Source organism: Sorex araneus, chromosome 3 (genome assembly GCF_027595985.1).
Source record: "Sorex araneus isolate mSorAra2 chromosome 3, mSorAra2.pri, whole genome shotgun sequence".
Taxonomy (NCBI): domain Eukaryota; kingdom Metazoa; phylum Chordata; class Mammalia; order Eulipotyphla; family Soricidae; genus Sorex; species Sorex araneus.
In genome coordinates this window covers 23,727,852-23,740,356 of record NC_073304.1, presented here as the reverse complement: position 1 = coordinate 23,740,356, position 12,505 = coordinate 23,727,852, and the positions used below count along the sequence as shown (strand labels likewise).

Sequence of the window (12,505 nt, the reverse complement as noted above, 5' to 3'; positions counted from 1 at the left end):
TTCCACTGGGAATTACAAAGATACAAAGTTACTGGAGATAAAGTTTCAGGTATAAAATGTTCAACAATGTACACCAATCCCTTTACCAGTGTTTACTTCCCTCCACCAATGTCCTGAGTCCTGTCATCCTCCCGTCCCTGGGTCCCCTACCTGCCCCACCGCCTGCCTCTCTGGCAGGGACATTTCTCCATTCACCATCATCTCAGTGTCCTACCCAAACTTATCCCCACGCCCAGGCCCACCCCTAACCCCACCCCCAGTAGCAAGCTTCCTACAGAAGACCAGTCATGCTCTTCATTTCTATTGCCTTTGGGCAACTGGTCTTGGGATTGTTGGTTTGTTTGGGCTCTTCTTTTTTAAAAAAAATTTATGGTTTTTGTTGTTTTGTTGGGGGCTATACCTAGCTATGCCTAGGAGTTATTCCTGAGTGCAGAGCCCTGCACTCAGGGCTCTGCAATCAGGCATCACTGCTGGCAGTTGTTCAGGGTATAGGATGCCAGGGATGGAACCCAGGTCAGCCACGTGCAAGGCAAGTGCCCTACCCACTTCACAATTGTTTGGCCCCTGCCTATGGGCATTTGTTATCCCCCTACAAACATTTTTTTATATCCCACATATGAGAGAGATCATTCTCTGTCAGTCCCTCTCCCTGCTCTGTTTTGTTCATCCCTCTCCCTGACTAACTTCCACTCATCACAATACTCTCCAGAGCCAACACATTGCCTGACTTCATCTTACATGCAAGTATCACTTTTGAAAAGCTGTGATGCCTTCAGTTATCTCACCAGGCCAGTGACACCTGAGCAGGTAAACTGGCCTTTCTAGCTCCTCCTCCTGTTTTTGCTCAGGAAAAAAAACTGCTCTCGGGGCCAAAGAGATAGGACAGCAGTCAGGGCGTTAGCCTTGCATGCAGCCAACGCAGGTTGGATCCCTGGCATCCCATAGGGTCCCCTCAGCACCTCTAGGAGTAATTTCTGAGTGCAGAGGCAGGAGTAAATCCCATGGATCACCAGTTGTGGCCCAAAAGCAAAAAAAAAAAAAAAGGAAAGGAAGGGAAGGGAAGAAAAGGAAGGGAAGGAAGGGAAGGGAAGGGAAGGGAAGGGAAGGGAAGGGAGGAAGGGAAGGAAGGAAGGGAAGGAAGGAAAAAAGGAAGGAATAAAGGAAGGAAGGAAGGAAGGAAGGAAGGAAGGAAGGAAGGAAGGAAGGAAGGAAGGAAGGAAGGAAGGAAGGAAGGAAGTCTCTCAACAGTTCCCAGTTCCTCTCATGCTATTATAGACTGCCCTACAATATCAGCTACTCATTGCTTACTTCAAAGTATTAGCAGCAGGACCCACATTTTATTCTCTCTGGTTTGTTTTGCGAGAACATAGCTTGTGCTTCAACTCCTCCTTTGGATAAAATCTCATTCTGGCAGTCAGAAGGTTCATATCCCGTTAAAACTATGCCTGGGATCCAAGAGCACAGGTGGTAAGGCCCTTGGCGAGCAGCCAACCTGCTCCCCTCAGTTCCATCCACAGCACCCATGGTCTCCCCCCGGCATTGCTGGGAGTGACCCCTAAGCACAGACACGGAGTAGCCCCGATGTACTACCGGGGTGGCCCTAAAACTAAAAAGTAGGAGAGGGGGAGCTCCTTCTAAAGGAAAGAAAGGCTCTAAGCTCTCTCAAAGTCAGGTCGTCCCGCTCCTGGGTTAATTCAGGGAAACTGCATACAGTTGCAGATCTCAAAAAATTATATAAAGAGTAGTCAGACAAGACTGAAGAGGCAGCATACTGGGTAAGGCATTTGCTTGGCACAGAGTAGACCCAGGTTCGATCCCCAGCATCCCATATTATGTTCCCCTGAGTACTGTCAGGAGTAATTCCTGAGTACAGAGCCAGGAGTAACTCCCATGCATCCCAGGGTATGGCCCAAAACCAATAAATAAATAAATAAAGCAAAATAATAAAATGAAAACAGGAGCAGGAAGACAACTTGGGCTGGAGCACAAGTCTGCGCGCAGAACGCCTGGGTTTGCTTCCAGGCACCGCACAGTCCTCTAAGAAATGCTGGGAGTGATCCAAACCCAGAAGGTACAATAAAACAAAGAGACTCTAGATGCAACGAAGACATGGCACTTATTTCATCAAATGTTAAATCCGCAGTAAGAAACTCTTGGTAATTAAAATCACTGATTACCAGAATATGCGGAGAAAATTCCCCACCGATCCTCTAGAGGTTTTAAAAGAACAGAATAGAACCATCTATCAAGACTCGTTTTAATAAAGTCCTACACAGCGATAAGCGGACTGAATTACATAAACCCCAAAGGTTCCTGCCAGCTCTGATGCTGCCCAAGCTTCGACGCGGACGCTTTCCAAGTTCCCCTGGCCCTAACGGCCGCCCTCTCTTCCCTGCAAAGACAGGCTGGCGGTCCTTTGCGTGGCAGCAAGGAGAGATGCTACTTACCAGGACTGTTCCCTAGGAAAATCCTGGGTGTACTGCCATCATCAAAACCCAGAAAAGGGGGTCAGAGAGACAGCACTGTAGGGTAACACAGCTGCCTCGAACGTGGTCAACTCTTAACACTGCATACGGTGTCCCAGCACCACTCAGAGTGACCCCTGAGCACAGAGCTAGGAAAAGCCCTTAAGTACACCGACCCTTGCACCCCCCCTCCCCTCAAAAAGGAAAAGGAATGGGGCTATGGAGATAGCGGCATGGTCTCAAGAGCAAGTTTTCCCAGGCTGAAGGCTGCATCTGCCCCACGGCACCTCCTGGGTCAGGGACTGGAAGCAAGCACGCCAGGGACAGGCCCGGGGACCATGGGTGTGGCCAAAGGAACAATCCCAAGAATGCAAGAATGTCTATGTCCATGAGGACACAGTCACCTCCAGCACTGTTGTCCTGGATCCTCACTACTGCCATCGTCATGCCACTTTGCAAACCAGAGGTCTTTTTCCACCCCACCCAGCAGCATCCGGGGGAGGCCTGGGGAGGGGAGGGACACCCCCAGCAGTGTTCAGGGGCGACTGTTGGCTGTGCTGGGAGGTGTCTCCCGACAGTGCGTGTGGGGCACCATGTGGTGCAGGAGATCGAACTTGGGTTGGCTGCATGCAAGGCAAGTGTCTTCACCCCAGTACTCTCTCTCTCCAGCCCCATCCAGCAATTCTACCACACGACCAGGGTGTCCTATAATTCAACTCAACTCTAACACTGCTTGATGGGAATATAAACAGGCCAGTGGCTGGGGAGACGGTATGGAGGGTCATCAAAAAAATGAAAAGAATTGTCCGTAGGATCCAGCAACTCCAGTTTTAGGAGAGTCTTCAAAAGATATCTGAACCCACGGTCACCGCAGCTAAGACTGAGGGGCCGCTGATGAAACTGCTTAAGCAAGAAGGCGGTGTGTTCTGTCATGCCTGTCATTTAACAGTGGGGACACTCTGGGGGGGAGATCTTAGGTAATTTCATCACTACAGACAGGCCACCGAGTAGTCATAAAATCCTAAATGACACATAACCCATTAAACAACTAGGTTATGTAACAGAGTTTAGCGGGACCACTAATGTATAAATGGGCTACTGGTCAATGAAACAAACTGATCAACTCATGACCTCACATACAATGGACTATTGTTAGCAGCGACGGAAAGGCTGATACATGCCTCTACACTGTTAAGTTGTAAGGACACTCACTGTGTTAAATAATGCAGTCTCTCTCTCTCTCTCACACACACACACACACACACACACACACACACACAATTCTGTGTAAATACTTATAGACATAACAAATTAATGGAGACAGAAAATAGAACGTAGAACCCAGGAATAGAGTTACTGTTTAATCAACAGAGTTTCAAAAATGCAAAGTTAGTTCAATGGGTAGAGCACATGCTTTCATGCAGGAGGCCCAGGTTCGATCCCCAGCACTGCATACCCCCCTGAGCACTGAGCTCAGAGTAGCCCCCAACACCACTGGATATGGCTCCAAAAAAAAAAAATGAAGTTATGGAAATGAATGCTGGTGTTGGCTGCAGAATGTTATGAACAGACTAAAGATTACTGAACTTTACACTTACAAATGGTAAAAATGTACATTTCATGTCATGTATTTTGCCTTAACTTTTGCTTTACAAGGGGGAAAAAGAAACAAAAACAAAGTAATGTCTGATTGCGTTGTATGCTGTTTCTACCAAAGGAGGGACACATTACTTAAATTCCAAACCCAAATCCAATAAAGGGGTATACATATACATCCACCTTTTCAAACAAAAACTCTTCAGAGTATAAGGGATTAGGATAGAAAGCTAGCTCAAAGGGTAAGAGCACAAGCTTTGCTTGCTGGACCCCTGGTTCCAGCCCTGAATTCACCCCCCACCCCCCAAAAAAGTGTAAGGGATCTTAGAAGTCTCTAGCTGGTAAAGTTCTCCAAAAGACAAATGGGAGAAAATGAAAATAAACTTGTATTTTGATCCAAAGGATGAGAGAGAGTACAGAAAGTAAGGTGCTTGGGGGGCTGGAGCGATAGCACAGTGGGTAGGGCGTTTGCCTTGCATGCGGCCAACCCAGGTTTAAATCCCAGCATCCCATATGGTCCCCCGAGCACCACCAGGAATAATTCCTGAGTACAGAGCCAGGAGTAACCCCTGTGCATTACCGGGGTTGTGCACAAGCAGTGTTCTTTTTTTTTTTTTTTTTGCCCAAAAAAGCAAAAAAAAAAAAAAAAAAAGAAAGTAAGGTGCTTGTCTCACATGTGGCCAGCCCTGGTTTGAATCCCAGCATGACATATACACCTCCAAGCACTGCCGGGAGTGATCCCTGAGCACAGATCCAAGAGTAAGCCCTAAGCACTGGCAGGTATAACCCCTGAGCACAGATTCAAAAGTAAGCTCTAAGAACTGTAACCCCCAAACTCCCTCCCCTGCCCCCCAAAAGAAAGCATTAAATAAGGTGGGGGGGGGACTTTTAAGGGGCTTTGGCTATAGCTCAACACTTGATTTGTACGGTGCAAACCTGGTTTCACTCCTGGACACACTCACTCTCTCTCTCTCACATACACACACGCGCACACACATACAAACACACACACACACACACAGGAGGGAGGAGGGAGAAGGAAACAAGAAAGGGAAAGAGGGAAAGCTGAAGGATTTGGTTTTTGGCACTTTAAAAGTTTTTCTAAAAATGAAGAGAGGAAAGAGAGAAAGAGATGGAGAGGAGAAAAATGTTTTAAAGAAACTGGTAAAAAATAGTTTTCTAACAGGGATACTGAACCTCTAATACTTTTTAGGGCTTTCTAGAGACCATTCTTCCAATATATCACCTCCAGAGTGACTCACACGTGATTTTCACCAAAATGTATTTTAAATTTTAAAAAATCACCTAGGTATTAGAGTCATATAATCTTTAAGTCTCACTTTAGCAACCTGCTATTAGTCAGCAATCTCTGAAGAAATAAAATGCCCACAAATGCTGAGTTTTCAGGGATGGTGGGGTAGAGGAATTTGATTTACTGCTAAATCAGAACTACTATGTTACATGGGAGGAAGCACTTAAACACAATTCCTTTCTCCTGACACCTCTAATCTTTTCAAAATCATAACCTACTTACCTTATTCTTAAATATATAAATGTGTGCATACACACATACACACACACACACACACACACATATGGGCTAGAGAGCTAGTACAGCAGGTAGGACACTTGCCCTGCATACAACCTGGGTTCTATCTGGTACCCCATAAGGTCCCCCAACACCACCAGGAGTGATTCCTAATCCAGGAGAAACCCCTGAGCATCACCAGCGGTAGCCCAAAAATCAAAATAAATAAAAATGAAATCAGGACCTACTCATTCCTCTGCAGTGGGTCTTCTAACTCCTACCCTGTTATCCAAAGCCACAACAACTTCATCTCAATGCTAATGGTAGCATTACCAAGAAAACAACCATTCCTACCACCACTTAGAAATTCTGACACTTCCTCTCTCACACAAACATTTCTTTAAAGCAGAAAGCAAAGAACAAACAAACAAACAAAAACAGCAAGTGAAATAAAAGGGAAAGGAACCCCTTTGAAGCTGTGTATTATGTTGCTTTACACCTTCCAACCCCATTTCCTGTAGAGTCCCCTCTCCCCACAGCTTCCCTGTCATTACAAGGCAACCTGGAACACAGCATTAGTTTCTGTTTCACAGACACACAGTAACAGTAACCACAGTGAGGGGAAGAGGATGCCAGATAGTTACGTTCAAGCCAAAGTAAATCACGAGTCATGCTTAAGACATGTTTAAGTCATAAATAAGACAAAGAAGCTACTTTTTAAAAAATTAACTTTGCCTTAGTATGTAAAGGAGATAATTGCAAATAACTTAATAACTAATTGCAAATAACACGTGCCCAACAGCACTGATCATGCATTTTTTTTGAGCACTCTCTCTCTCTCTTTTTTTTTTTTTTTTGCTCTTGCTTTCTGGGGGGGATGCACGAAACACGCCTATCAGAACTTTCCCAAATTATTTCGGGACTGCCTGGCCTTGGTGATTCAGCCATCGTTAGCTGGCACTTAAGACTCATTCACTGGTCACCACCAAGGCTGGACAAGCCCCTGGGGTGATTAGCGCCCTGGCTCGAAAGGGCCAAGTGTCCCCAGGGCCGGAGGAAGAGCAGAAGCGGGCTCTGCGGACACCGGCCCGGCCGGCCCCGGGGGGAAGGGACGCGACAGTTTCCGCCTGGTACCACCCCCAACTCTCCCGCTCTGGCCGCCGAGGGCGGCTCGGGGACGCTCGGGGCAGCCGCAAGCCCTCGAGGGCAGGAGGGAGGCGGCCCGGGCAGGACCCGCGGGGCGCGCCCCGCGCGCGGGTGGCCGGCGAGCGAGCTCCGAGCAGGCGCTGGGCAGGCCCCGGTCAGCGCCGGGGCAGCGCCACGGCCACCCGAGCCCGGTGCCGCGTCCTACCTGGCCGGCGCTGGCGGCCGCGGCATCGGCGCTGCTCCGCACGTAGCCGTTCCGCACTTCCCCGTTGGCCACGCAGCCGTTCGGCCGCAGCGGGCGGCGGCAGCAGCAGCCTCCGGGCCCCGGACGCATCGTGCCGGCAGCACCCAGCGCGACTCAGGCTCTGTAGGCGGCGGCCGCGGCGGCAGGGACTCCCGGGCCCGCTCCGCACCCCACCCACCTCCCCGAAACCGGAAACGGCTGCGCGCGGCAGCCAATGCCCGGCCCGGCCGTCACGCGGGGGCGGGGCCGACGCCCGGAGAGCGCGCGGGCCGGGTGTGAAGCCGGCGGGCCCGCGGCCAATCCGGAGGCGGCGGAGGCGGGCCCACACCGCCTGCCAACCAATCACAGGCGAGAGTGAGGAGGGGGTGCGTACCGAGGTGGGGGGAATCTCGTGGGCCTGACAGCCGATTGGAGGCCCCAGCTGGGCTCTTTAATGGTCCACACTGAGGAGAAGGCGGGGTCCACAAGGATAGAGCCAATTAGAGTGTAAGAAAAGAGAAGAGGCTGCGTCCGAGTCCCTAAAGCGGGTCCCTGGCTTCGCCTGCACAGGTGGCGCCCTCTCTGCCCTTGCCTGCGGGGGAAGTTCTAAACTTTGACTCGCAGTCCCTGATGGGAGGGCTTTCCTGAATTAGCCGATTCCTCTGCCAGTGTTTAGAGAATGGCCTTTTTCACTTTCACTATTCTTTAATATGCGACGTGCGTTCGAGTTTATGTGCATGACATATTTTTTTAATTCGGGACTTGATAGTACAGGGGCTAAGGTCCTTGATTTGCTCCGGGCTGACCTCTGTTAGATTCCAGGTATCGCATGTGGTTCTCCTCAACCCCCCACACCCCAAACTGCACCACCAGAAATGATCACCGAGCACGGAGTCTTGAGTAAGCCCTAAGCATCACCTGTGTGCCCCCCCCACTACCCCTCCCCAAAAATTCAACTTCAGAGCAATAGTACAGCGGGTAGAGCGCTTGCTTTGCACGTGGCCGACCCAGGTTTGATCTTTGGCACCCCAGAAGGTCCCCCAAGTCCTCAAGAAGTGATCCCTGAACACAGAGCCAGGTGTAAGCCCCGAGCACTGCCAGATGTGGCCTTAATACCAAATTGTAAAAGGGCAGTTTGGAGAGATAGTACACCGAGTAAGGGCACTTGTGAGTTCGATTCCCAGCACTGTATGTATATGGTCCCCTGAACCCCATCATAGGAGTGATTCCTGAGCACAGTTGGCTGTGGCCCCAAAACAGAAACAATTCAGATGTTTGTCTCCTTCCTATCAGTTTCCAGTAAAGAGCCCTTCCTTGAAATCCAGAAACCTAGCCACAGTCCTACTTGTACTGGAAACAAAACTTTAACTATGTAACCACTTCTGGAGCCTAATTTTTGCTTGGTTTGCGGATCGGATATCCCCTACCAAGCTGGGGTTTCTCTGCGCTGTTGTGGAGTGATTTGGTGTTGAAGATTGAACTGGGCCTCCCACATATAAAGAGGGTGAGAGAGGGTGCTCAACCATTGGAGTCATCACCTGGGTTTTGGAGCTTAGTTCTTTATTTGGGGGGTGGGGTGGGAGGGGGCATACCTGGCAGTGCTGGCAGTGCTCTGGCAGTGCTCTGGGCTTACACCTGGCAGTGCTCTGGGCTTACACCTGGCTCAGGAGAACATATGGGATGCCAGGGATTGAGCCTAAATCAACCATGTGCAAGGCAAACGCCTGCCACCTATACATTCTCTCTGGCTCCCTGGGAGCTTAATTCTTTAAAATGGCCTAGATGCTTCATATATCAAAACTCACTGAAAAACAGGAGGGAAAGACCTGTCACAATAGCACGCTCTACAGAGGAGCATAGTAAGCATTATTTTTCACTTCTTTAGTTTGATCTTCCACAAAGTCTGTAGCACTGTCGCACTGTCGTCCGGTTGTTCATCGATTTGCTCGAGCAGGCACCAGTAACGTCTCCATTGTGAGACTTGTTGTTGCTGTTTTTGGCATATCGAATATGCCATGGGTAGCTTGCCAGGCTCTGCCATGCGGGTGGGATACTCTCAGTAGCTTGCCAGAGGAATCGAACTTGGGTCAGCCGCGTGCAAGGCGAACACCCTACCCGCTGTGCTATCGCTCCAGTCCCACAAAGTCTAGAAAGGAAATATTCTACATATAGTAATCTGCATATCCATCACCTACAAATGATTGTCTGGGGCAGGGAGATAGTTGGAGAGCTTGCTTTCCATTTGGAGGTCATGAATCAATCATCCCTGGCATCCCCGTAGCATCCCCCAGAATCTCTAAGGGTGTCCCCAGGCACCACAGTAGGCCCACATACCAGGGGGAGGAGAATTAAATGTCATAGTTTAGAATATCTCTGAAGTCAAGTTGAGTTTTAATCACCATTGTGCCACTTACTAGCTAAGAATTCTACATGTCTCTATCTGTTCAGTGGGGATAATAATAGAGGTCTACAGGATTTAATGAGTTAATCCGTGTAGTGCATTTTTTCACAACCTGGCTATTAGAGCCATTTATTAAGTGTTGATTATTATTAATTATTGTATGTGCCTATGAGAGTCCTTGCATACTTTCCCAACCTGGTATCCAAGATACTTTAGAGAAAAGTTGATAAGGTAGTTATTTAGCATCATTTAGGAGCTGAACGATCTAACAGCAGGTGGACAGAGCACATAGATAGTCAGAGTAAATAAAGACTAAGAACATAAGTCTGATAAATGTATGAAGTTTAAAATAGTCTATAGTTTGCACCCCATGTATCCTACCTCCTAGAGATTGACAAGACTATAGCAAATAACAATAAAAGGCAAACTAAAGGCAGGAGAGATGAGGTGACAGGATGATAACTAGATGACAGAGACATGAATAAAACACTTCATATTGGAATACATAGAGAGATGAAGGAGGGAGGAAAGAAAATAAGAAAGAAAGAAAGAAAGAAAGAAAGAAAGAAAGAAAGAAAGAAAGAAAGAAAGAAAGAAAGAAAGAAAGAAAGAAGAGAAAGAGAGAAAAAGAAAGAGAGAAAGAAAGAAAGAAAGAAAGAAAGAAAGAAAGAAAGAAAGAAAGAAAGAAAGAAAGAAAGAAAGAAAGAAAGAAAGAAGGAAGGAAGGAAGGAGGAAGGGACTGAGGAAGGAAGGAAAAAGGAAAGAAGGAAAGAAGGAAGAAACTAATTGGATTTCACTAAATTTTAATTCTGGGATGAATGAATTTGGAGACATGAGGGAGGAAGATATTGGACAAACTTGATCTTGAAAAATAAGAAAATTTGGAGAACTGGAAATTGGAAGGAGGAGTGAGTTCAGGTAGAGGGAACATGACACAGAAAGGTGAAAAGAGCAAAGCCTTGCACTAGAGTCTGGATGGTTGAGAGGAACCCTGTTATCCAGTCCCTCCCTCCTGAGGGCAGGCCATCGGGTCCATGTCACACTCTCCTTCTTACTCACCGTGTATGGTTTTGGACGAGTCATGCAACATCAGCCTAGGTTTCCTCACCCTCACCTGTCTTTCGAAGTTAATACCTGTGCTACTTACCTCACAAGGCCTTTGTCACCATCAATGATATAATGCACTGATGATCTGCTGACCTTGCAGGCCCTTGCAAAATCACAGAAGGGATGCCTCTGAAGGTGGGGGAAACACCCCAGGCTCCATGTAAACAGGAAAACGCCTCCTCCCAGATGTATGGGCATTATGTATTGTGCACTGTCGCCTCGCTCTTTCACTGAGTTCATATGCAAAGATCTGTGCTGGGTTCCAGAGTATAATTCTCTTCTTTAAACATTGCTCAAACCTCAGTGTCTATGAAACCTTTATTGCGCTCCAGCCTAGCCACGAACGAGTCTTCTTCTCTAGGAACTGAGACGTACCTGTGTTGGCCTGTCGCATCACTTTGGGATCATTCCCATCGACAGGGAGGTTCCACCATGGTTACAGACAGGAATTCTCTAATCGGACAAGAACTCTCTGGTCGGACAGGATTGGAGACCCACTGCCAGAACTTAGAAACCTGGGACAGGGGCAACACCTAAGTTCTCTGATTCAACCCCTTTGTCTAAACTGGGATAGAGAGCCCGCAGCATGGGCTGGGCTTGCTTTGCATGCAAGAGGCCTGGACTCCATCCTTGGAAGTACATAGTCCTGGAGCACCGCCAGGACACCTCCTCCACTGACCTGGAAGTGACCCCAAGTGCTGCTGCATGTGACCCCAAAACCAGTATTAAAAAAATTAAATTCTATCATTAGCACTACTGTAAATCACAGCACTTCAAATTAAAAAGTGAAATATCAAAAAATATTTAAGGTTGAGGCTGGAGTGATAGCACAGCGGTCGACCCGGGTTCGAATCCCAGGATCCCATATGGTCCCCTGAGCACCGCCAGAGGTAATTCCTAAGTGCATGAGCCAGGAATGACCCCTGTGCATTGCCAGGTGTGACCCAAAAAGCAAAAAAATATATATATTTAAGGTTAATATGAACAATATTCTGTACCAGAGCACTCGCATAATACTCAATGAGCACTGATAATCAATTATTAGTTAGGTAAATGGATATTTATTAAATGATGAATGATTGGTCAGAAACATTTATACACCCAATTAGGCAACAGAGAGCAAGCCCTGAGTTCAGGAAGTTGTCTAAATGATCTTTGGATTCCCAGAACTTTGCACACTTCCTGTCATCTAGCAGGTGTACAATAAACGTTCAGTGGATGAATGAATGAAAACCTGGCCCGGGTTCCAGGGAGCCATCTATTGCACAGTGCCTCTCGGGGGCGACTCCCAGAGGCGAGGGGGACTGTGCAGTGCTGAGGATTAAACCCAAATATCAGGGCTGAAAAGATAGTACAGCAGGCAAGCTGCTGCCTTGCACACAACTGACCTGGACTTGATCCCAAACATTACATAAGGTCGGCAGAGACCTTCCAGGAGGGATACCTGAGCACAGAGCCAGGAGTAGCCCTGAGCATCATTAGTTATGACTCCAAAACTAAATCAATAAACCCAAGGCTACTTAGGGCCAGAGAGGTAGCTAGGCTTTTGAAGTTATTCTTTTCCTTTTTTTTTTTTTTGAAGTGTGGGTTGTCACACCCAGTGATGCTTAGGAGTTACTCTTGGCTCTGCACTCAGAAATTACCCTGGCAGTGCTTGGGAGACAATATGAGATACTGGGGACTGAACCTGGGTTGGTTGCGGGAAAGGCAAGCCTCTTACCTGCTGGACTATCTCCCCAGGTCCAGATAGCTAGCCTTTTAAGCTAGCTCCCGGTCTTAATTTACAATTCTTCTGCATGCAGACACCATAAACCAATAATATAGGGGGATGGGGTGGGGACCAAATCTTTAAGAGAAAATGCCAGACTCTGAACACAGACTTTGGCCTGGGTTTGATTCCCAACACGGCATGGTTCCCTGAGCCATGAGCCATGATCTCTGAGCACTGCCAGAATTAATATTAGTTGCCCCTGCACCCCCCACAGTCTTGGGCCATCAAGCACTGAGCCAGGAGAAATCCCTGAGCATCACTGGTGTTC

The 12,505-nt window shown here is 47.9% G+C and overlaps 1 protein-coding gene across 1 annotated transcript in view; it reads right to left on the bottom strand.

Moving 5' to 3' along the window:
• The window catches only part of SPTLC2 (serine palmitoyltransferase long chain base subunit 2), a 91,322-nt gene extending 84,184 nt beyond the window's left edge, over positions 1-7,138 (bottom strand). The window contains exon 1 of the mRNA XM_055132001.1: positions 6,941-7,138. Within this exon, the coding sequence (XP_054987976.1) occupies positions 6,941-7,069 (129 nt within the window). The 5' untranslated portion in view covers positions 7,070-7,138. The remainder of the gene's footprint in view (positions 1-6,940) is intronic.
• Between the last annotated feature and the right edge of the window lie 5,367 nt (positions 7,139-12,505).